The sequence below is a fragment of the Protopterus annectens genome, chromosome 16.part0 (assembly GCF_019279795.1).
Source record: "Protopterus annectens isolate FY-2018-M chromosome 16.part0, PAN1.0, whole genome shotgun sequence".
Taxonomy (NCBI): Eukaryota; Metazoa; Chordata; order Ceratodontiformes; family Protopteridae; genus Protopterus; species Protopterus annectens.
Genome location: NC_056750.1, coordinates 848,017,668 through 848,043,283, shown reverse-complemented (window position 1 = coordinate 848,043,283; position 25,616 = coordinate 848,017,668). Strand labels below are relative to the sequence as shown.

The 25,616-nt window shown below is 44.7% G+C and overlaps 1 protein-coding gene across 1 annotated transcript in view; it reads right to left on the bottom strand.

Annotated features, from left to right (window-relative positions):
• Window positions 1–25,616, bottom strand: part of PRRC2B (proline rich coiled-coil 2B) — a 3,584,159-nt gene that overhangs the window by 2,088,878 nt on the left and 1,469,665 nt on the right. Inside the window, exon 15 of the mRNA XM_044058194.1 lies at window positions 18,355–18,535. Coding sequence (XP_043914129.1) covers window positions 18,355–18,535 — 181 coding nt within the window. The remainder of the gene's footprint in view (window positions 1–18,354; window positions 18,536–25,616) is intronic.

Below are 25,616 nucleotides of genomic sequence, written 5' to 3'. Positions count from 1 at the left end.
GTATGCACGGAGCTGCAAGTAGCAGCTTCTAAAATGTCCTTGGTAGCCACCCCTCGTAGCAAAGCTGTAGTGGTGGCTGTGGCCCTTGTGGAATGAGGCCTGATATTTTCAGGAGCTGTCTTTCCATGAAAGGAGTAGCAAAAGTGAATGCAGTTTCCTATCCATTTTGAAATTGTCTGTTTGGAAATTGCTCTTCCTTGCACCCCAGTTGCATACGCTACAAAAAGTTGGTAAGTTTTTCTGTTGGTTTTAGTTCTGTCCAGATAGTAGCGTAGTTGTCTCTGTAAATCCAAGGTGTGCAAAGGTTTTTCTCCTTTGTTCTGTGGGTTAGGGAAGAAAGTAGGCAAATGAATAGCTTGGTTCAAGGATACCCTGGATACCACCTTTGGCATGAAAGTAGGATTGGTTCTCAGTGACACTCTATCCTGGTGGAAAATAAGAAAAGGCTGCACTGCCATTAATGCCTGTAACTCGGATAATCTTCTTGCTGAAGTGATTGCCAGAAGAAAAGCAGTTTTCCAAGATAAAAACTGTAGGTCTGCTGATGCTGCTGTTTCAAAAGGGGGTAGTGTCAATTTTTCCAGCACAAAATTGAGATCCCATGCAGGTAGAGGGGGTCTCCTTGGAGGTTTAACATTTTTGATCCCTCTCAAAAATTGTCTGAGCAGAGGGTGAGAGAAGATAGGTGGATCCATATTGTATTCTGCTGAAATTGCTGAAGCATGAATCTTAATGGAAGAATAAAACAGGCCATTGTGGAACAATTCTGCTAAGTACTCTAGGATGTGTGCTAGGTTTGCCACTGTGACATCTGTGCCCTTGGATGTGCTCCAAATGAGAAATCTCTTCCATTTAGCTGAGTATGTCTTCCTGTGGAAGGTCTGCGAGCCTCCAGGATAATGTCCTTCACCCTCTGTGATAAAACAGTTTGGTTTGGTTTTAAGGAATTTTCCAGGCAGTTAGTTGCAATGTTTTCAAGTTTGGATGCAGGGTCTTGAAATTGTTCTGCGTTAGAAGAAGAGGCCATAGGGGAAGAGGCCATGAGTTCGCCTGAGACATGCTTCTCAGTAGCGGACACCGGTGTTGTCTTGGCCAGTCCGGAGCTATTAGTATCACCTTTGGCTGTTCCTCCCTGATCTTCAGTAGAACCTTGTACATCAATGGGAGAGGTGGAAAGGCATATACTGTTAGAGCATTCCAGCTGAAAGAGAGAGAGTCCACCCTCCAGGCTTGGGGGTGGTATGTCCTTGAGCAGAATTTCTTCAGTTGGTGGTTGAGTGGGGAGGCGAACAGATCTATCTCTGGCATTCCCCATTTCCTTGTTATGAGTTTGAAGATGTCTGGATGCAGCATCCATTCGTGTGCATCTGTGGTAGTTCTGCTTAAGCTGTCTGCTAGTGAATTCTCTTTTCCTGGTACGAATTTGGCCTGCAGCTGGATATTGAGATTCAGGCATAGGTTCCACAGATTCATTGCCATCCGGCATAGAGGGTAGGAATGTGTGCCTCCTTGTTTGTTTATGTACCACATGACCGTGGTGTTGTCTGTCCTTATTAACAGATGTCCTTGCTGGAAGAATGGTTTGAATGCCTCGATTGCATGCCTCACTGCCAGCATTTCCTTTTGGTTTATGTGCATGCTTAGCTGCCCTTGAGGCCATAGGCCTTGGATGCATTTGTCCTCCATGTGTGCTCCCCATCCTCGGTCTGAGGCGTCCGTGGTGATGGTCTGCCTTGTTTTTGATTTGTTGAAAGGCAACCCTCTGTTGGACTGGCAGGCCTGAGCCCACCACAGGAATTCCTTTTGAAGGCATGGAATGATTGGTATCATGGTTTCTAGACTGTGACTGTGTTGAGACCATACATTCCTTAGGTACCATTGCAATTTTCTCATATGCAGCCTGGCATGTGGAATCAAGATTATGCAGGATGCCATGTAACCCAGGGCCTGCAGGACTTTCCTTGCAGTAAGCTGAGTTTGTCTGGTCAAAATCATGAAGTAATCTGGAAGTTGTTTTTGTTTTTCTTCTGTGAGAAAAGCCATCTGAGTGATTGTGTCCAGATCCGCACCCAAAAAGGTTGTCCTTTGGGATGGCACTAGTCTTGACTTTTGGATGTTGACTGTGTATCCCAAGGCCTGTAGCAGGTGTATGACATAGGCCAAGTCCTTTAACAATTTTTTCTTTTTGTCCGCTTGTATTAGGCAGTCGTCCAGGTATGGATAAATTTGAATTCCCTGAAGTCTGCAATGTGCAATTACTGATGCCAGGCATTTTGTGAATACTCTGGGCACAGTAGATAAGCCAAAGGGCAATTCTGAGAATTGATAATGCTCTGATCCTGCAAGAAATCTGAGGTGTCTTCTGCAATCTGGTCGGATAGGGACGTGCAGGTATGCCTCCTTCACCAGCCAAGACTCCTTGCCCAGCATGGGAAGAAGTTGCTGTAGGGTCAGCATTTTGAATTTTGGCACAATGAGATATGTGTTCAGTGCGAACAGGTCGAGAATAGGTCTCCACTGGTTTTCTTTTCTTGGTACCAGGAATAATCTGGAGTAAAATCCTTGGCCTTGTTCTATAGATGGTACCCTTTCTATAGCTTTCATCTGAAGTAAATTGCTGATTTGTCTTAAAGCCTCTGCCTTCTGGTTTGGTGGAAGGTTTGGCATTCCGCCCCTTTTTGGCAAAGTGTGGAAGTAAAACCTGTATCCTTTGTCTATTGTTTGCAATGTCCATGTATCCTTTGTAATGCAATGCCAGTTTTTCGAGAATAAAGCCAGCTTTCCGCCCAAGGGAGCTTCCAGTTGATCCCTGGTAGGCGGAATCAGAGTCAAGTCATTGGGTCTGTCCTGTGGTAGTGGTTGTAGTTGTAGCTGTAGCTGTGGCACTACTCTGGTTGGCAGGCTGCCACTGACGGCCCCTGTAGGCACCCTTTGATTGACCTCTGCCTCTAGGGCATCTGTTCCTGCCCCTCTGTGCTCTGGAGGTGTCTGGAAAGGACCAATTCTTTGTAGGCCAGTTTCTGTTGAATCTCGGAGGTTGGACCTGCAGGAATTCCTTTACTGTTTGCACAGATTTTGCTTTTTCTTCCACCTTCTTTAGAATCTCCTGTGCAGGGGAGCCAAATAAATTTTGTTTCTCCATTGGAGCATCGAGGAGTTTAGCCTTGACATGGTCTGGAAAAGATTGCTCCTTCAGCCAGGCATGCCTACGAATTACTGCCCCAGTCATAGCTGATCTAAATGAAGCCTCCAGTGCATCATAGCCACATTTTAAGAAATGATTACTGACCTGCTGAGAGTTGTGTACCAAATCCTGAAGGGATTTACGGTCTAAAGGTTCAGGAGAAGAAAGCTTCTTATTCAGCTGATCTAACAAAAATTCTTGGTACTGTATCATATGGAATTGAGAGTTTAATGCCCTGGCAGAAAGAGTAGCAGATGTATAAACCTTTTTTGCCCATCTCTCTAATGCTCTAGACTCTCTTTCAGAGGGTAGGGGATTTCTGGCAGTAGCAGCTGCAACCCCTTTAGGGCCCTGAGAAATAGTTTCTGGGTCTGCAGCATGGGCTTTATACAGGTGGAAGTGAGAATCCGGGACCCTGTAATATCCGTCAGGTTTGGCAGGGGCCAGGGGAAGAGAATCAGGTGCAGTACTGACATCATTGTACACATCATCAATTACAGTTAGAACAGGTGGTATGGCTAAGGGCCTATGCTGGGGCAAATGCAAAAAGGTCCTTAATCTTTTTCTAGAATCAGAGAAATCCTGACCCTGCCATTGAAAGTGCTCCCTCATGGAGTGTAAAGTCTCCCCAAAGGAAAATTCTTCAGGTGGGGTGGCCGAAGGAATAGAATCTTCTGCATCTGAATCCTCATAAGGCGAGTAGGCCCCTTCCTGATGCTCTGACAAATCAGATCCATCCGTGGAGTAATCTGAGGAGAGAGGTTCAGAGGGATCAGTCCTGGGCCTTTTGTCTGGAGGTGGTTGGGAGGCCCTGTCTGGGTGAGTTTGGGAACCCCTAATTAAGGATATAAGGTCCTCAGCAAGACTGAGAATCTGAGTACTAGAGGAAGGCCTCTGGGAAGTAGATTTGGCAGGCAAAGCTTTTGAAAGTTTGGCAGCTTTAGCCCCGGAAAAGGCCTTAATAGACATAGAAGCTGGGGGCCTAGCTGCCCCACGTACAGGGGTAGAAATGTCCAAAGGTATGGTGTCGGACAATTCTTGAGCACTGGCTTCAGTAGGGAGTTCTGAAGCCGGCTCAGCCGGGGCCCCTCTGGCCTTGGTGGTCGGAGGTATGGTTTCGGTAGGAGTAATAACCGTGGACTCTGTTTCAGCCGAAACCGAGAATCTTGCGGTAGACCTAGCCGTGGTTTCAGCCGAAACCGCGGGCCGCGAGTGTCGGTCCTTTTCCTTGCGTCTTTTGACCATATGCTAAGTCGGAGTCTCCGACGGCATTTTATAAGCAAAAGCGGTTCCAAAAATTCCTCTGCAAACTCCGACCGACGTCTAAGAGTCCGTCGGTTGAAGGAGGCACAGGCTAAACAAGCTGATACGTCGTGGTCTGGGCCTAAGCAAGGAAGGCAGTAAGAATGGAAATCCTTATGAGGTATTTGTTTCCCACAAGTTAAACAATTATTTACTTTGTCTGACATCGGCTGAGGCAAGAAAGAGTCCCCAACGGGGTACTTAGCTTTTTTCGTAGTCTTCGGTAGCTGAAATCTCTGGACCTGACCGACCGGCACTTGGGAACAGCTTCTGCTTCGGGCACCGTGTGGCAAGAAAGACAGAGGAAAATGGCGTCGGCTGATGCCTTTATACCCCAGAAGTTCTGACGTCGGGGAAAGTGCGACATCAGCTGAGGCCAGACCCAGACTTTGGAATCCGGCCGACCGAAGGGCTGCCTGAGGCAGGACAACCCATATGTTACGACTGCAGATGCATCCTTGAAGGACATTATAAGGTTCCACTGCCATGAAGGTCTGTAGTTCTGAAATCCTCATAGGTTCATAGGTTCATACTAGGCTATCTGCCCTAGGGCATTTATAAGCCTAGCCAGAGTGTGTTTGGCTTTCGCCACCCATTTTAAATTAATTTTGCTATGCCCTTTTTCGAGGTTAGTATACTGTGCCTCTGTCTAACAGTGACACAGAAGTGATACCCGGGGTAAAACTACGATCTCCCATCCACTCATCAAGATTCCTCTTGAAGAGAGTCAATGAGGGACTCTGCCTAACCTGGATTGGGATTTTATTCCAGAGTGAAGGGAGCCTCTGGGTTATGAATCTGTCCCTCCAGCATGTCCTATTTATTTCAGTGCTGAGTTTCAAGTCTCTCGGTAGCGTAGCTAGATGGGATTTGGATTTTCTGAGGTGCAGCATGTCCATTAATTCCGGGTTGGACATGGCTTTATACGTCAGGCACAGATCGCCTCTGAACAGGCGGTATGCCACTGAGTAGAGCTGGAGTTTCTTTAACCGGGCAGCATATGGCATCTGTTTGAGCCCTTGATCCTCTTGGTGAGGTACTTTTGGGGTCTTTCCAGTTGCTGCAGGTGTCTGGCAAGGTACATCCCAAAAGGGGCATTGTACTCAATTATGGGCCTGATGAGGGATGAGTAAAGAGGCACGATGACCTCCCCTGATCTAGATGTGAATCCCTTCATGATTAGGTGGGCTACATAAAATGTTTTTCTAACCACTTTGGCCACGTGGTTGTCAAATGAGAGATTGCTATCAATTTGGGTCCCCAGGTCCCTAATTACTTCTTCTGTACTTAATGGATTACCACCTATGTGGTAATTTGTGGGCACTGTTTTTGCCAAAGGGATGACTATACACTTTTGGCGTTTAGCTTGAGGCCATGGCTCTGGCACCAGTTGTCTGTTTCTATGAGGCCCTTTTGGAGGATGCTTGTGTCGGCTGGAGAGTCGATTACGGCGCCCTGTTTGCAGTCATCTGCGAACTTGGTCAGCCACAGTCCTTCTGTGTTGGCCTGTACCTCCGAGAAATATATACCAAACAAGAGATGTCCCAGGACTGAGCCTTGTGGGACGCCACTTGTAACTGGTTTGGAGTCTGACATGGCTCCAGCAATTCTAACCATGTGGGTTTTGTCCTTGAGCCAGTTTGCAACCCATCTAGTGACATAGGGGTTTATATTTAAGCTGGTGAGCTTATCTATAATGCCTGAGTGGGGTATTGTATCGAAGGCTTTTGCGAGGTCCAGATAGGCTGTGTAGACCACCTTCCCTTAGTCAATGGCCTTGGTGACTGTTTCAAAGAAGTCAACCAGGTTTAAAAGGCAAGATCTGCCCTTAACAAAGCCGAACTGGGTAGGATCCAGTGTCTGTAGGTCCCCAATATCTTTACTTATGAGGTCCATGATGATCCTTTCCATAGCTTTGCAGACCAAGCTAGTCAGGCTTATGGGGCGATAGTTTCCAGGGTCCGTTGAGGCACCACCTTTGTGGAGAGGGACCACTGTTGCTGTACGCCACTCTATGGGTACATATCCTGTAGTAAGGCTGAGATTGAACAGTAGTTTTATGTTTGGGTTTAGCTCTTCTTGGAGTTCATGTAGGACGCAGCCTGGGACACCGGCTAGTCCCATTGATGCTGTGTTTTTTGCTTTGGAGAGGGCGGCTCCCACCTGAGCATCTGAGATGTCAGGGGGGCAAGCACTCTGCTGGGATAGATATTTGCCCTTTGGTGGGAGGGGAGTTTGTGCTGAACCTGTCAGCTAGGATGTTGGCAATGTCTGTGGGTTCGGTGTATTTTTTGTCATTTTGTACTAATTCTGAGCATATCTGGGAATTCCCACCCAGGTTCCTAACATAACTAAAGAAAGCCTTGTGATTATCCTTAGTGTCCTGTGCAATTTTTCTCTCGTTGCTGGCCTTTGGCGATTTTATGAGTGCCCTTAGTTTTTTGCTAATACTGATCAGAGATGCCTTCCCTTTTTGGGATTTTGCTCTATCATGTAGTAGCTTCCTCCTTCTATTGTATAGTTTGTTTATGGCTGGGGTCCACCAGACAGGTCGTCTGCCTTTGGAGGATTGGGTCTTGGTTTTATTTGGGATTGCATGATCCATGCATTCCTGAAGGTGTTCATAGAATGCATTTATAAAGGATTCTGCGGTCTGGGCCGTATTTTCCACAGGCCCGGGGGCTTTGAAGGATTCCACCTCGGTTTTGAGGAGTGTGAAATTTAAGTCCTCCCAGGAGAGCACCAACTCCTTCTAGCTGAAGTGACTGCTAAAAGAAAAGCAGTCTTCCAAGAGAGACATTTTATGTCTGCAGTAGCAGCTGGCTCAAAAGGAGGTAGGGTGAGCTTTTCCAACACAAAATTGAGGTTCCATGTAGGAGTTGGTGCTCTCCTGGGAGGACTTAAATTTTTGGCCCCTCTGAGCTACTGCTTTAGCAGGGTATGAGAAAAGAGGGGAGGCTCTGTGTTGTAAATGAGCTGAAATGGCAGAGGCATGGATTTTTATGTAAGAGAAAGACAGGCCCTTGTGAAGCATCTCAGTTAAATATTGCAGAATCTGAGGAATATTGGGCATTGCTGTGCTTATTCCTTGTGCTTGGTTCCAGGCACAGAATCTTTTCCATTTATCAGCATAAGATTTTCTAGTACTAGGCTTTCTAGCCTCCAAAATGACATCCATCACAGGTTTGCTGAGAGATGTAACTGGTGAAATTAGTTGATTAAGCCATGCTGCAAGATTCAGAGTTTGGAGGAGAGTGTGCAGAATTTGATAGTTCTGCTGAGACAGCAGATAAGGTGTCTGAGGCAGATACCACGGAGAAAGGTGTGGCAAATTGCGTAAGAGCAGGTACCAGTGTTGGCGAGGCCAGTCTGGAGCAATCAGAATCAATTTTGTTTTTTCCTGTCTGACGTTTAAGACCATGGAGAGTAGAGGCAGAGGGGGAAAGGCATAGACTGATGGGTTTTTCCAGCTGAAGGATACAGCATCCACTTTCCTTGCATTTTTGTGATGAATTCTTGTGCAGAATTTATCCAACTGGTAGTTTTGGAGTGAGGCAAAAAGATCCATGTCTGGGCTCCCCCATTTGCGTGTCAACATGCTGAAGATTTGTGGATCCAGTTTCCATTCGTGTGGGTCCATAAAATTTCTGCTTAGTTCGTCTGCCAGAGTATTTTGCTTTCCTGGCAGGAATTGAGCTTGTAGATGAATTTGATAAGTCAAGGCCGTGTTCATAAAGCCATGGCTAGTCTGCAGGGGGGGGGGGGGTAAGAATGGGTACCCCCCTGCTTGTTTATGTACCACATGACTATGGTGTTGTCTGTCTATCAGTAGTTGTCCTGGATGAAGACAGTCCTTGAAGGCTGTCAGAGCATTCTGTACAGCTAGCATCTCTTTCTGGTTGATATGTAGGTGCATTTGATTTGTGCTCTATTGGCCCTGAATGCATCTCCCTGCCAGATGAGCCCCCCCCCCCAAGCATAATCTGATGCGGCTGTAGTGAGGGTTAGGGCGGCAGGGGGTGGAATGAATGACAGTCCCTTGTTTAGGTGACAGGCCTCTGCCCACCATAGGAACTCTTGCTGCAGGCAAGGAATGATAGGAATCATTGTTTCCAGGCTGTGACAATGTTGACTATAAGCTTTTTAGGTACCATTGAAGTTTCCTCATATGCAGTCTTGCATATGGAATTATTATAATGCAGGAAGCCATGATCCCAAAGGCCTGCAGAATTTGTCTTGCAGATAGCTGGGTCTTTGTGGCCACTTGTTTGAAGTCATCAATTGAATTTGTTTTTCTGGCGTGAGGTAAGTCATCTGGGCAGTTGTATTCAAGCTTGCACCCAGGAATGTAATTTGAGAGGGTACCAGTTGATTTCTTTTTGTTTATGGTGGACCCTAGACAAGTTAGAAGCCTTTTTACAAATGCCAGATGCTGTAAAAGTGTGTCCTTGTTTTCTGCCTGAATTAGGCGATCGTCCAGATAAGGATAAATTTGAATGTTTCTTTGTCTGCACAATGCAATTACTGGTGCCAGGCACTTTGTAAATACCCTGGGTGCAGTAGAGAAGCCAAATGGCAGTGCAGAGAACTGGTAATGCAAATGGCCTACTTTGAAGCAGAGGTATCTTCTGCAAGATTCCCTGATTGGGATATGCAGGTAAGCCTCTTTTAAGTCTAGAGTTACCAATCGGGCATCCTTGTCTAGCATAGGCATTAACTGTTGTAGAGTCAGCATCTTGAATTTTGGAATGTCCAGGAATGTATTTAGAATGGTGAAGTCCAGAATTGGACGCCATGATTTGTCTTTTCTGGGTACCAGGAAAAGTCTTGAATAAAAACCTTGTCCCTTTTCCGGTACTGGATGAATAGCCCCAATCTTCATGAGGGACATAATTTGTTTCTGGGCCTCTGCCCACTGATTTGGCGGCAGATCTGGCCATCCGTTTGGGATTGGCAACGTGTGGAAATGAAATCTGTATCCCTAGGATACTATATTTAGGATACTATATTTAAAACCCACTTGTCCTGGGTAATTACATGCCAATTTTATGCATGAAGTGCCAGTTTTCCCCCTAAAGGGGCTGCCAAAAGATAAGTGCTTGGCGATGGCAGAGGAAAGTCATTGAGACTGTTTACCATAGAGAGGTGCCTTGTTAATTCCAGATTTGGAGGTGGAGGCACCCCATTGTTTTGTTCTGCAAGTTCCTTGTGACTGAAACCTGGAGCCTTTGTAGTGTCTGGGTTTGATCTGAATGCCCTGGTGGGTACTGGAAAGGACCCAGTTCTTAAAAGGTTAGTGCCTACTGAACCTGGGTGGCTGCACTTGTAGGAAATCTTTTAGTTTGCATAGATGTAGCTTTATCTTGGGCAGCCACGGTGGTGCAGCGGTTAGCATTGCCGCCTCACAGCAAGAGGTTCTCCGGTTTGATTCTCGGCTGCGGTGCCTTCTGTGCGGAGTCTGCAGTCCTCCCTGTGGTCGTATGGGTTTCCTCCGGGTGCTCCGGATTCCTCCCACATCCCAAAGACATGCAGTAGGTGGATTGGACACTCTAAATTGGCCCTAGGTGTGAGGGTGTGCACATATGTGCCTTCTGTGGAAGGTTGGGCACCATGCTGGCAACTAGACACTGTTAAACTCCACTGCCAATCATGAGTGGACAGATGATCCGCTGTGGCGACCCTTAGCTGGGAAAAGCTGAAAGTAGAAGAGATTTAGCTTCATCTTCCATCTTTTTCAAAACAACTTCTGCCTTATTACCAAATAGACTGTCTTGTTGTAAAGGAGCATCCAACAATTTTGCTTTAACATGATCAGGTGGATTTTGCTCCTTGAACGAAGCATGCCTTCTTATCACAGATCCAGTTACAGCAGCCCTGCAAGAGACCTCCAAGGAATCAAAACCACATTGCAAAGTATGCGTTCCAACTTGTTCAGACAAATGCAATAAATCCTGTAACTCTATTTTCCACACAGTCAGAAATAAACATAATTTTCTGTTTAAGTAAGCCCATGGCATGCTGCTGATATTTAAGCATATGAAATTGACAGTTTAAAGCCCTGATTGCCAAGGTTGCAGACGTGTAAACCTTCTTACCCCATTTATCTAGCACCATGGAGTCTCTATCAAAAGGGGTAGGAATTTTAGCATTAAAAGCCTTAACACCCTTGGGACCCAGGGAAATGGTTTCAGGGTCAGCAGTAGGGTTTTTAAAAAGGAATTTGTGGGAGTCAGGAACACTGTAATATCTGTCTGGCTTACTAGGAGCCAGAAGCAAGGAATCAGGAGCCATGCTGGTTTCTAAGAAAACATAATCAACAATGTCTAGAAAGTACAGTTGTGTATCTACCATAAATGTAGATGTTAGTGTATTCACTGTTGCAGTCATTACTCTTGGGTTATCCTGCTGGCAGGCTACCCGCAGTCGGCCTGAATTCCAAAGTCTAGGTCTGGCGTCGGTTGATGTCGCCTTTTCCCTGACATCAGTGTGCCAGGGGTATAAAAGATGCAGCAGACGCCATTTTCTTCAGTTTTTCTTGCCCCAGATGTCAGGTGCCACCAAAAGGGTAGGCTAAATAGATTATGCCAAAAAGGATGCATGCACTAAGGTAAACATTTCCTTCATCTACAAGCAAATACACCACATAGGTTGTATAGAATAGAGAAGTGCAGATAAGACCCAGCAAAGAAAAGGGGGATGGTGGGTGGGTAACCTGGACTGCAACAGTGAATACATTCGAACATCTACATTTATGGTAGGTACACAACTGTATTATGTTCGTGTTTCATTGTTGCAGTCATTACTCTTGGGTTGAATCCCAAAGCAGAGGATGGGTGGCTGGGCTAATTAAGATTAGGAGAGGCTAGGAGGCCCTGCAGAATTGCAGTGGCAAAGCTTGCTCTGGATTTAGAGTAGAGAGGCAAGTGGTTGAGCTTTGTGAAAGTGTGCACTGAACTCCAAGTTGCAGCCTCTAAGATGTCTTTGGTTGGTCCTCCTCTGAGAAAGGCTGCTGAAGTGGCTGCTGCTCTGGTAGAATGTGGCCTAATGCCCTTAGGCACTGATTTGCCAAGCTGTGAGTAGCAGAAGCGAATACAATGGCCTATCCATTTTGAAATAGTCTGTTTTGAGATGGCCTTTCCTTGTGATCCTGCAGCATATGCCACTAAAAGTTGCTTAGACTTTCTGAAAGCTTTAGTTCTGCCCAAGGAGAAGCGTAGCTGTCTGTGCATGTCCAAAGAATGCAGAAGTCTCTCACCCTTGTTCTGTGGGTTTGGATAAAACGTAGGCAAATGAATGGTTTGGTTAAGGGCCACACTGGAGATTTGTCCTCAGAGAAACCCTGTCTGGATGGAAAATGATAAAACTCTCCCATGTATATTAATATATTATCAACATGATTAGGTGTTCATCTACTCATTATTTTTATTGTTTAGTTTTCTGGGCTCCGTCAGGAGTCATGATTTTACAAATTTAATGTTTGAGAGTAGAAGAGGTATTAGAAGATCAAATGTTTATATATTTTGTATTTTTATAAGTTTAAGATTAGTTTTGTAATTCATGAATCTCACATATTTATGTAACATATTTGGTTATACATGTAAGACAATGAATTTTTCGATCAATTCACATTTAATATTTTATTAATATTTATTAGTGAGAGTATTCTAGTAGTTTATTCATCCATTTATTTATTTACAATATGTATATAATATCAAGCAAAATATTATATATTAACATTTTCATATTTGGATTTTTATTAGACTAATTAATGTTGAATTTGATCACTATTGGATATTTATAATAGTCATTATGAGGGGTGAATGATCTAAATTCACACATCAGATACAGAATTACAAGAGAATATTACATGGAAATAAGTCCATAACATAACATTTTTATTTTATGTTACAGGTTTATTAGGAGTGAATATAAGTAACATTTTAGATTGTTTTACTGTTTTATTATGATATGTTGCTGCAATTATGGTTTTATAATACATTAATTTCTTGAGGATAATTATTATTAATTCATTCACTCGTCATTTCACATCATTTCCTGTCTTGTATAAAAACGGGAACATGGGAGAGTTCCCGTTTTTCTGATGAAGTTCACATTTTCAAATAAAGTGGAAGAAAGCGCTAAAAATCACATCTACTTGGTGGTTATTCTTTTGCAACGGTTGAGCCTTCTGTTCCTTTGTACGTTTGAGGCAATGTCCAGGCTGGACCTTGAGAAACGTTCTTTAGGATTGAATACCAGTGCTGGCATGGCCAGTCTGGAGCAATCAGTATCATTTTTGGCTTCTCTTGTCTGACATTTAGGAGTACCTTGGGGAGGAGAGGCAGTGAAGGAAAGGCATATACTGTTAGGTTTTTCCAGCTGAAGGATAGAGCATCCACTTTCCATGCTTGCTTGTGGTAAATCCTTGTGCAGAATTTCTGTAGTTGGCAGTTGTGAGGGGAGGCAAATAGATCTATGTCTGGGCATCCCCATTTCCTTATTATCAAACTGAAGACTTGTGGATCCAGTTTCCACTCATGAGGTTTCTGCTTAGTTCGTCTGCCAGAGTATTTATTTTTCTTGGCAGGAATTGTGCTTGCAGGTGAACTTGATAAGTCAATGCTGGATCCCACAAAGTCATGGCTTGTCTGCAAAGGGGGTATGAACGTGTGCCTCCCTGCTTTATGTACCACATGACTGTAGTATTGTCCGTCTTTATTAGTAGTTGGCCTGGATGGAGTAAATCCTTGAAAGCTGTCAGGGTATTCTGAACAGCTAGAATCTCTTTTTGATTGATATGAAGATGCATCTGGCTTGCGGGCCATGTGCCCGGATTACATTTTCCTGCCATGTGGGCCCCCCAGGCATAATCTGATGCATCCGTTGTTAGTGTCTGCCAGGCTGCGGGTAAAGTGAAAGGCCGTCCCTTGTTGTGGTGACAGGCCTGTGCCCACCATCGAAACTCCTGTTGCAGGCAGGGAATGAGTGTAATTAATGTTTCCAAGCTGTGGCAATGTTGACTCCAAACTCTTTTTAGATACCACTGTAGTTTCCTCATATGCAGTCTGGCATATGGAATTAGCAGAATGCAGGATGCCATGAAAAGCCTGCAGAATTTTTCTTGCAGTTAACTGGGTCTTTGTTGCCAACATTTTGAAGAAAAAAGTCAGTTGTCTTTGTCTGGCGTAAGATAAGCCATCTGGGCAGTTGTATTTAAGCTTGCGCCCAGGAATATTATCTCGAGAGGGTACTAGTTTTGATTCCTTTTTGTTTACTGTGTACCCTAGGCAAATTATTAATCTTTTTACAAATGCCAGATGCTGTAAATGTCTTTGTTCTCTGCTTGAATAAGGCAGTCGTCCAAGTAAGGATATATTTGAATTTCTCTGTCTGCAAAATGTAATTACTGGTGCCAGGCATTTGGTGAAGACCCTGGGCGCAGTAGATAAGCCAAAGGGCAGTGCAGAGAATTGGTAGTGCATTGAGCCAGCTATGAATCTGAGGCATCTTCTGCAAGCTTGTCTGATTGGGACATGCAGGTATGCCTCTTTTAGGTCCAAAGTAACGAGCCAAGCCTTCTTGCCCAGCATGGGCAGTAGCTGCTGCAGTCTCAACATTTTGAATTTTGGAACGTCCAGAAATGTGTTTAGAATAGACAGGTCCAGTATTGGTCTCCAGGCTTTGTCCTTTCTGGGCACAAGGAAAAGTCTCGAGTAAAATCCTTGTCCATGCTCTTGTTGTGGTACTTGCTGAATGGCCCTCATGTCCATGAGGGATGAAACTTGTTTTTGTGCCTCTGCCCATTGAATGTGTGGCAGGTCTGGCATACATTTTGCCCTTGGCAGGGTGTGAAAGTGGAACCTGTAGCCCTGAGACACAATGTTCAAGACCCATTTGTCCTGGGTTATAGTGCCAATTTGGTGAAAAAAGTGCTAGTTTTCCCCCTAAGGGGACTGCCAAAAGATAAGTGCTTGGTTCTGGCAGAGGAAAGTCATTGGGACTGTTTCCTGTATGGTTGTGATTTGTCTTCTCCACTTTTGGAGGAAGAAGCACCCCATTGTTTAGGCCTGTATGAGTCTTGGGGCTGTGATCTGCCTCTGGGGCGCCTGTATCTGCCTCTTTGTGGCCTGTCTGACGCTGGAAAGGACCAATTCTTTGCAGGCCAGTTCCTGCTGAACCTGGGTGGCAGCACCTGTAGAAAATCCTTAACTGTCTGCATGGATTTCGCTTTTTCCTCCATTTTCTTCAACACCTCTTCTGCCTTAACACAGAACAAAGTATCATGCTGTAATGGAGCATCCAGTAATTTTACTTTAACATGATCAGGCAGATTCTGTTCCTTTAAGCAAGCATGCCTTCTAATGACAGAACCCGCAACAGTGGCCCTGCAAGAGGTCTCCAGTGAATCAAAACCACATTGCAAAGTATGTTTTCCCACTTGTTCAGCTGCATGCAATAAATCCTGCATTTCCTGGTTATCACAATGCATGCAATAAATCCTGCATTTCTTTGTTATCAGAACATTCAGAATTTGTCAACATTTTCTGTTTAAGCAGTGACATTAAGTACTGCTGATATTTAAGCATATAAAACTGACAATTTAAAGCCCATACAGCCATGGTAGCAGAAGTATAAACTTTTTCCCCCATCTGTCCAGTGCCCTAGAATCCCTATCAGAGGGGACAGGTTTTTTTGCAGTGGAAGCTTTGACCCCCATTGGGATCCTGAGATGTAGCTTCTGGGTCAGCAGCAGGGTTTTTATATAGACATTTATGAGAGTCTGGAACCCTGTAGTATATGTCTGGCTTAGCAGGTGCAGGGGGTAAAGAGTCAGGAGACAGGAGAGAATCTGAAAATACATAATCTACAATGTCTAGAACAGGTGGAATAGCAAGAGGTCTATGCTGAGGTAGTAAAAGAAAAATCTTTGAGCCTTTTCTTAGATTCTGAATAATCTTGGTTCTCCCAGTGAAAATGCTCCCTCATGATATGCAGGGTTTCCCCAAAAGAATAATCCTCAGGAGGAGAGGCTGAAGGAATAGATTCTTCAGCATCAGAATTCTCATAGGGAGGAAAAGAGTATCCCTGTTCAGAAGAGGAGTCAGAGGAAATTGAAACCTGATCAGAAGAGTCATATTTTGTCTCTTGCCTAGGCCTCTTATCAGGAGGGGGATGGGAACCCCTGATCAAATTAATTAGGTCTTCGGCCATTTTAAGCATCCGTCTCTTAGGCATGGAAGTCTGTCCAGGAAAATGCTGTACTTGTTTCTTTGTCTTTAGAGCTGTTTTAGTCTTTGAAGCTGAGGTAGGCTTGACATATAATTGTGTAGGTCTGAAAACACCCTCAGAAGCCGATGCCTGTTCAGCAACTCCGGACCCATCTGAGGGAATAGTTTCCGAGGGTCCAATACCTTGAGTATCCAAAGGCCTAGTTGGCTCCACGTGGGAGTCGGTAGTGGGCGTCAGGGGCTGCGAAAGCGCCTCACTGAGAACCGGTGATTGGCCTAGCCGGGGCCTCATCGGTTTTGAACCTCGGATGCCAGTCCTTTTCCTTGCGCTTTTTATAAACTCCGGTCGTCGGTTGTTCCGGCGGCATTATATAATTAAACCTTAGGCCAAAGTACTGAAAGGCAAAATCGTACCGACGCTTAACAGTGCTTTGGTTAAATCTAGCACAAAACCGACAGCTAGCAACGTTGTCATCAGGGCGTAGGCAAGGAATACAGTAAGAATGAAAATCCTTATGAGGTATTTGCTTACCACAAGAAATACAACTATTAACTTTTTCTGACATCGGTCTGGAGCAAGAAAAAAGTTTCCCCAATGGGGTACTTGGCTTTAATGAAGACTTCGGATCTGAAATTCGATTTTGAAACTCTCAGAAGTCGGCTGACCGGCACTTGCAAAATTGCTTTAGCTTTGGGCACTGCGCGGCAAGAAAGACTGAAAAAATGGCGTCGTCTGCATCTTTTATACCCCTGGCACATCGTCAGGGAAGAGGCAACAGCAACAGACGCCGGACCAAGACTTTGGAATTCAGGCGGACTGCGGGTAGCCTGCCAGCAGGATAACCCAAGAGTAATGACTGCAACAGTGAAACACAAACATCAGAAGGTACAGCCAAAGGACTATGCTGAGGAAGAAGGAAATCCCTAAGCCTCTTTTTAGATTGAGAAATCCTGACTCTCCCAGTGAAAGTGTTCCTTTAAGGTATGCAATTTCTCCAAAAGAAAAATCCTCAGGAAGAGAAGCAGAAGGGATGGATTCTTCTGTATCAGAGTCCTCATAAGGCGGAATAGATAATTCCTAATCAGAAGAAATAGAAACCTGATCTGAAGATTCATAGTCAGTGCCTTGCCTAGGCCTCTTAGCAGGAGGGGGATGGGAACCCCTGATCAATGTAATTAAATCCTCAGTCATTTTGATTTGTTTTTTAGGCATAGGGGCCTGTGCACGTGGTCCAAGCGTCATTTTTTAGACATAGAATTTTATTTTGGCCTAGGTTTTGAAGATGGCATCGGTTTAATATACAAATCTTTAGGCCTGAAAACACCTTCATAAGCCGGTGCCTGCCCAGCGGCTCCGGACCTATCTAAGGTACAGACATCCGCGGTTTCAATACTTAAAGCGTCTCGCAGCATACCAGACTCCAAATGGGTCTCAGTAGAGGCCGGCAAATCAAAAGTAGCGGGCATCAGGGACTGCGAAAGGGCCTCACTGAGTACCTCCGAACCAGCAAATAGCTTAGGAGAAGCTTTGTCGTCGGTTTTGGACCTCGGTCTCTTGTCTTTTTCTTTGCGCTTTTTGTGTATTCCGGTAGTCGGATTGCTAACCGATGACATTTCTGCATAGTTAAATCTTGAGCCAAAATATTTAGATGCAAACATATACGGACTCTTACTGCGTTGATTAAATTTAGCACAAAACTGACAGCAAGGCACTTTGTGGTCAGGGCCTAGGCATGGAATACAGTACAAATGAAAATCCTCATGAGGTATTTGCTTCCCACAAGTAATACAATTATTAACTTTTACTGACATCGGTAAGGAGCAAGAAAAAGGTTTCCCAATGGGGTACTTAGCTTTAAGTTGAAGACTTCGGTTCTGAAACTCGAAAATGAAAATTTCAGGAGTCTGTCGACCGGCATTTGCGAACTGCTTCGGCTTCGGGCACCGTGTGGCAAGAAAGACTGTGAAAATGGTGTCGGCAGCATGTTTTATACCCCTGATGACCTGACGTCATGGAAGAAGGGACAGCAACCAATGCAGGACCCAAGACTTTGTTAATCAGGGTGACTGAGGGCAACCTGCCAGATTACCCAAATGTAATGACTGCAACAGTGAAATGAAGAACATCTGTTGTAATTGTATTTTTACAAGCCCAAAGCTTCAAGACTTCCTGCCAAAGGGGGTACCCAATTTTCCCTTGCTTGCTGATATACCACATTACTTTTAGCAGGCAATACTGAAAGTCCAAACAATGCAAAATGGGCCACTGTGGTTTCAGGAATACTGATGTGTAATAAGACCTCCTGTTAAAGGGGCAGACTTTGTCTAAACTGAGTTAACACCATCAGCACTGTAGATGCCTACAACAGGTCCTGTTGAATGGAATGGTCCGATCCATGGGATCTTCCAGGAAAGAGCACTGACCTTGAAGGGTCCGTTAAAGAACTTGTTAGTTGGGCAAAGGGAGCCAAATTAATATAGCAAAATGGCCCTGATGTCACACCTACATGCTATGCCCTCCTCTACAAAATCAGTAAAGGGTCCAGTCGAGCAAACTGGCTATGAAAGAAATGATTATACAGTGCCAATAAAATAACGGACGTCTTGTAAACTGTACACAGAAGGGTTTGATCCACTAACCTGTTGAGCTCTTCTGAAGTGGTCTCCTTCTGCCTTCTGCATGGAGGCGTGTATCCCCTGTCTGGATTCCAAGATGGAAACTGCTCATTTCCAGGATTTTTTCTATCCTGCTGCACTGAATGATGGCGATTCTGCTCATGTGCATTTCCTGAGTCTTGCTGCGCCAACTGTTTCACCATTCCTGATGGAAAGAAAACGATTTTAGATTCAGGCATCTCAATACTTAAAATCAACCTACATCATATCAATTATTATGAACCTAACAAGTTACCTATGTAAGCTTTACAAAAAAAAAAAAAAAAAAAAAACAAATGGAAAAGGCCTGACTGCAAGAAAGTACAGTTGCTTACACTTACCATAAATGTAGATGTTCGAGTGTATTCACTGTTGCAGTCATCACATTTGGGTTATCTGCTTGCAATAGCCCTCAGTCGGCCTGATTATCAAAGTCTTGGGTCCTGCCTCATCTTCCCATGGCATCAGACGTATAAAGCATGCAGCTGACGCCATTACATCAGTATCTTGTGCCCCAGATATCAAGTGCCCCCATAATGGGAAGCAATTCTATACAAGGTTACACCTCCAACAAAAAAGCAAATAAACCAAAAAGCTTTAAGCATAGCAAACAAGAATAGAAGTATTGTCAATAGAAGTCAGGGGGGCTGTAGGGAATGTAACCAGGACTGCAATAGTGAATACACTCCAAGATCTACATTTAGTGTACACAACTGTACTATGTTATTCATGTTTCACTGTTGCAGTCATCACATTTGGGTAGATTCCCAAAGCTAAGGATGGGAGGAGGTAATTACATAGCATTAGGACCAGCTATAAGGCCCTGCAAGACTGCAGTGGCAAAGCCAGCTCTGGATTTCAAAAAAAATAAGTGGTAATGCTTGAAGATATGTACAGAACTCCAGGTAGCAGCTTCTAGGATGTCCCTGGTAGGTACACCTCTGAGAAAGGCTGTAGAGGTAAGATGCAGCCCTGGTTGAAATGTGGTCTTATCCCCTGTGGGGTAAATTTCCATGGTGCCTATAGCAGAAATGAATGCAGTGGTCTATCCACTTAGAAATGGTTCGCTTTGAAATGGCCTTCCCCTCTGCCCCTGCAGCAAATGCAACCAGCAGCTGTTTAGATTTCCCGAGAGGTTTAGTCCTGTCCAAGTAAAATCTAAGTTTTCTGTGCATGTCACAGAGTGCAGTATTCGTTCCCCTTTGTTCTGTGGATTAGAAAAGAAGGCTGGGAAATTAATGGACTGATTAAGGGCCACAATGGATACCACCTTGGGCATGAAGGAGGGATTTGTACTGAGGGACACCCTGTCTGCATGAAAGATGATGAAAGGCTCCACTGTCATGACAGCCTGTAATTCAGACACCCTTCTTGATGGCTAGAAGGAAGGCTGTTTTCCAAGAAAGGAATTTCAACTCTGCATTTGCAGCTGGCTCAAAGGGAGGTAAAGTGAGCTTTTCCAGTACAAAGTTAAGGTCCCAGCCTGGAGTAGGGGCTCTCCCGGGTGACATTAAGTTTTTGGCCCCTCTGAGGAAAGTACAGTTGTGTACCTCCCATAAATGTAGATGTTAGAGTGTATTCACTGTTGCAGTCATTACACTTGGGTTATCCTGCTGGCAGGCTACCCGCAGTCGGCCTGAATTCCAAAGTCTAGGTCCGGCATCGGTTGCTGTCGCCTCTTCCCCATCAGTGTGCCAGGGGTATAAAAGATGCAGCAGAAGCCATTTTCTTCAATTTTTCTTGCCCCAGATGTCAGGTGCCCCCAAATCGGTAGGCTGGAAATTATGCCAATAAGTTTGCATGCACAAAAATAAACATTTTCTTCATCTACAAACAAATACACCACACAGGTTGTATAGGATAGAGAAGTACAGAAGTCGCAGCAAAGAAAAGAGGGGGATGGTGGGTGGGTAACCAGGACTGCAACAGTGAATACACTCGAACATCTACATTTATGGTAGGTACACAACTGTACTATGTTCATCATGTTTCACTGTTGCATTCATTACACTTGGGTTGAATCCCAAAGCTGAGGAAGGGTGGCTGGGTCTAAACAGGATTAGGAGAGGCTATAAGGCCCTGCAGAACTGCAGTGGCAAAGCCTGCTCTAGACTTAGAATAGAGAGGAAAGTGGTAGTGCTTGGTAAAAGTGTGCACTGAACTCAAGTTGCAGCCTCTAAAATGTTATTGGTTGGTACTCCTCTGAGGAAGGTTGCTGAAGTAGCTGCTGCTCTGGTAGAGTGAGGCCTAATGCCCTTAGGCACTGATTTGCCATGTAGTGAATAGCAGAGACGAATGCAGTGGCCTATCCATTTTGAAATAGTCTGCTTTGAGATGGCCTTTCATTGTGATCCTGCAGCATATGCTACTAAGAGTTTATCAATCTTTCTGAAAGCTTTAGTTCTGTCCAAGTAGAAGCATAGCGGTCTGTGCATGTCCAAAGCGTGCAAGAGTCTCTCACCCTTATTCTGTGGTTTTGGATAAAAGGTAGGCAAGTGAATGGTTTGATTAAGGGCCACAATGGACATTACCTTAGGCATAAATGTCGGGTTCGTCCTCAGAGAAACCCTGTCTGGATGAAAAATGATAAAAGGTTCCACAGCCATGAGTGCCTGTAACTCTGAGACAGGTCTTGCAGAGGTTATTGCTAGAAGAGCAGCTGTTTTCCAAGATAAGAACTTTATTTCAGCTGTATTGGCTGGCTCAAAAGGCGGAAGTGTGAGTTTTTCCAAGACATAATTGAGGTCCCATGCAGGTATTGGTGCTCTCCTTGGAGATCTTATGTTTTTGGCCCCTCTGAGGTACTGTCTTAGCAGTGGATGTGAAAAATCGGTGGTTCTGTATTGTGTCTTTCAGCTTTTCCCGGTTAGGGGTCGCCACAGCGGAACTCCAGTCTGCTAATGATTGGCAGTAGATTTTTAGGTGCAGAGTTGCCAGCCCTAACACACAACCTTCAACGAAGGTACGCCCATTCACGCATGTCTCCACGCAGAAGACGCTCTAGCTGAGAATCGAACCGGAGAGCATCTTACTGCGAGGCAGCAACGCTACCGCAGCAAGTATTGTAATGGGCTGAAATGGCAGAGGCATGGATTTTGACTGATGAAAAGGATAGGCCGTTGTCCAGCATCTCAGTTAGATATTGTAAAATCTGAGGAATATTTGGTAAAACAGTGTCAATTCCTTGTGCCTGGTTCCAAGCACAGAATCTTTTCCATTTTTCAGAATAAGATTTCCTGGTACTGGGCCTCCTGGCCTCCAAAATAACATCCATCACTGCTTTAGAGAGATGTGTGTTCTGAATGGCTACATTATCCGCCATGCTGCCAGATTTAGGGTTCTGAGCTGACTGTGCAGGATCTGATTGTTTCGTTGGGTCAGTAAATGAGGAATTACAGGCAATGTCCAGGCTGGGCCTTGAGACAAGCTCTTTAGGATTGGGTACCAGTGCTGGCGGGGCCAGTCTGGTGCAATCAGAATCATTTTTGGCTTGTCTTGTCTGACCTTTAGGAGTACCTTGGGGAGGAGAGGCAGAGGAGAAAAGGCATGTACTGTTCGGGTTTTCCAGCTGAAGGATAGAGCGTCCACTTTCCATGCTTGCTTGTGATACGTCCTTGTGCAGAATCTCTGTAGTTGGCAATTGGGAGGGAAGGCAAATAGATCTATGTCTGGGCATCCCCACTTCTTTATTATCATGCTGAAGACTTGTGGATCCAGTTTCCACTTGTGGGGATCCGTGAGGTTTCTGCTTAGTTTGTCTGCCAGAGTATTTTTCTTTCCTGGCAGGAATTGTGCTTGCAGGTGTACTTGATGAGTTAATGCTGTCCCCCACAATGTCATGGCTTGTCTGCAGAGGGGGTAGGAATGAGTCCCTCCCGGTTTATGTACCACATGACTGTAGTATTGTCCATCCTTATCAGTTGTCCTGGATGGAGTAGATCCTTGAAAGCTGTCAGGGCATTTTGAACAGCCAGCATCTTTTTGATTGATATGAAGGTGACTTTGGCTTGTGTGCCATGTGCTCTGAATACATTTTCCTGCATATGGGCCCCCCAGGCATAATCTGAAGCATCTGCTGTTATTGACTGCCTGGCTGTGGGTAGGGTGAATAATGGCTGTCCCTTGTTGTGGTGACAGGCCTGTGCCCACCATCGAAACTCCTGTTGTAGGCAAGGAATGAGGGAAATTAATGTTTCCAGGCTGTGACAATGTTGAGTCCAAACACTTTTTAGATACCATTGTAGTTTCCCTCATATATATGCAGTATGGCATATGGAATTAGCAGAATGCAGGATGCCATAAAGCCATAAGCCTGCATAATTTTTCTTGCAGATAACTAGGTCTTTGTTGCAAACATCTTGAAGTAAGAAGTCAGTTGCCTTTGTCTTGCGCGAGATGAGCCATCTGGGCAGTTGCATTTAAGCTTGCACCCAGGAATATTATCTCTTGAGAGGGTACTAGTTTTGATTTCTTTTCGTTTACTGTGTACCCTAGGCAAATAAATTATCTTTTTACAAACACCAGATGCCTAAGTAGAATGTCCTTGTTCTCTGCTTGAATAAGGCAGTCGTCCAAGTAAGGATATATTTGAATTCCTCTTTGTCTGCAAAATGCAATTACTGGTGCCAGGCATTTTGTGAAAACTCTGGGTGCAGTAGATAAGCCAAAGGGCAGTGCAAAGAATTGGTAGTGCATTGAGCCAGCTAGAAATCTGAGGTATCTTCTGCAAGACTGTCTGATAGGAATATGCAGGTATGCCTCTTTTAAAGCCAAAGTTACAAGCCTTCTTGCCCAGCATAGGCAGAGGCTGCTGCAGAGTCAACATTTTGAATTTTGGAACTTCCAGGAATGTATTTAGAGTAGACAGGTCCAGTATTGGTCTCCAGGCTTTGTCTTTTCTGAGTACCAAGAAAAATCTTGAGTAAAATCCTTGTCCCTGCTCTTGCTGTGGTACTTGCTGAATGGTCCTCATTGTTCATGAGGGATGAATTTTTCTTTTGTGCCTCTGCCCATTGATTGTGTGGCAGGTTTAGCATACCTTTTGGCCTCAGCAGGGTGTGAAAGTAGAACCTGTAGCCCTGAGACACTATTTAAGACCCATTTGTCCTGCGTGATCATGTGCCAATTTTGAGAAAAAAGTGCTAGTTTTTCCCCCTAAGGGGGCTGCCAAAAGATAAGTGCTTGGAGCTGGCAGAGGAAAGTCACTGGGACTGTTTCCTGTATGGCTGTGTTTTGTCTTCTCTGCTTTTGGAGGTAGAAACGGCCCACTATTTAGGCTTGTATGAGCCCTGGGGCTGGGATCTGCCTCTGGGGCATCTATATCTGCCTCTTTGTGGTCTGTCTGACACTGGAAAGGACCAATTCTTTGTATGCCAGTTCCTGCTAAACCTGGGTGGCTGTAGCTGTAAGAAATCCTTTAATGTTTGCATAGATTTCGCTTTGTCCTCCATTTTCTTCAAAACCTCCTCTGCCTTAACACCAAATAAAGTATCATGCTCTAATGGAGCATCTAATAACTTAGCTTTTACACGATCAAGCAGATTCTGTTCCTTTAACCAAGGATGCCTAATAACAGAACCCGTAACTGCAGCCCTGCAAGAGGCCTCCACAGAATCAAAATCACTTTGCAATGTATGCTTTCCCACTTGCTCAGTTGCATGCAATAAATCCTGCATTTCCTTATTTTCTGCACAATCAGAATTTGATAACATTTTCTGTTTTAGCAGTGACATTAAGTATTGCTGATATTTAAGCATATGAAAATGACAATTTAAAGCCCTCACAGCCAAAGTAGCAGAAGTGTAAACCTTTTTCCCCCATCTGTCTAGTGCCCTTGAATCTCTATCAGAGGGGATAGGGTTTTTTACAGTAGAAGCCTTGACCCCTTTGGGACCCTGAGAAATAGTTTCTGGGTCAGCAGCAGGGTTTTTTTTAAAGAAATTTATGAGAATCTGGAACCCTGTAGTATCTGTCTGGTTTAACACGGGCAGTAGGTAGAGCCAGGAGAAAGTCCGGACTCAGAAAATACATCTACAATGTCTAACAGGAGGACTAGCCAAAGGCCTGTGCTGAGGTAGTAAAAGGAAATCTCCAAGTCTTTTCTTAGATTCTGAATAGTCCTGGCTCTCCCAGTGGAAGTGCTCCTTCATGGTATGCAGGGTTTCACCAAAAGAATAATCCTCAGGCGGTGAGGCTGAAGGGATAGATTCCTCAGCATCAGAATCCTAATAAGGAGGAAGAGAGTATTCCTGTTCAGAAGAGGAATCAGAAGAAATGGAAACCTGATCTGAAGATTCATATTCCGTCTCCTGCCTAGGCCTCTTGTCAGGAGGGGGATGGGAATCCCTGATCAAGGTAATTAGGTCTTCGGCCATTTTGAGCATCTGCTTTTTAGGCATGGTAGTTTGTCCAGGAGAATGCTGTACTTGTTTCTTTGTCTTTAGAATTGCTTTAGTTTTTGCTTTGGAAGCTGTAGTAGGCTTTACATATAACTGTGTAGGTCTGAAAACACCCTCAGAAGCTGATGCCTGCTCAGCGGCTCCGGACCCATCTGAGGGAATAGTTTCCAAGTGTCCAATACCTTGAGTATTCAGAGGCCTAGCTGGCTCCATGTAGGAGTCGTCAGCGGCCTGTGGCTCTGAGGTAGCAGGCGCCAGGGGCTGCGAAAGCACATCACTGAGAACCTGCGACTGGCTTAACTGAAGCCTCGGTTTTGGACTTCAGATGCCTGTCCTTTTCTTTTTCCTTGCGTTTTTTTATAAACTCCGGTCATTGGCTGTTCCGACGGCATTATATAATTGAATCTTCGGCCAAAGTAATGAAAAGCAAAATCGAACAGACGCTTAATAGTGCGTTGGTTAAATCTAGTACAAAACAGACAGCTAGCAACGTTATGATCAGGGCCTAGGCAAGGAATACAGTAAGAGGAGTAAGGGAAGCAAACAGGTCTATGTCTGGGCTCCCCCATTTGTTTCTCAACGTGTTGAATATCTTTGGTTCCAGTTTCCACTCGTGTGGGTCCATGAGATTTCTGCTTAGGTCATCTGCCAGTGTGATTAGCTTTCCTGGCAGGAAATGAGCCTGTAGGTGCACTTGGTTGCTCGAGGTTGTGTTCCACACAGCCATGGCTATTCTGCAGAGAGGATATGAGTGGGTTCCTCCCTGCTTGTTTATATACCACATAACAGTGGTGTTCTCTTGTCTTTTCCAATAAATGTCCTGGAAGAATGTGGTCCTTGAAGGCTGTC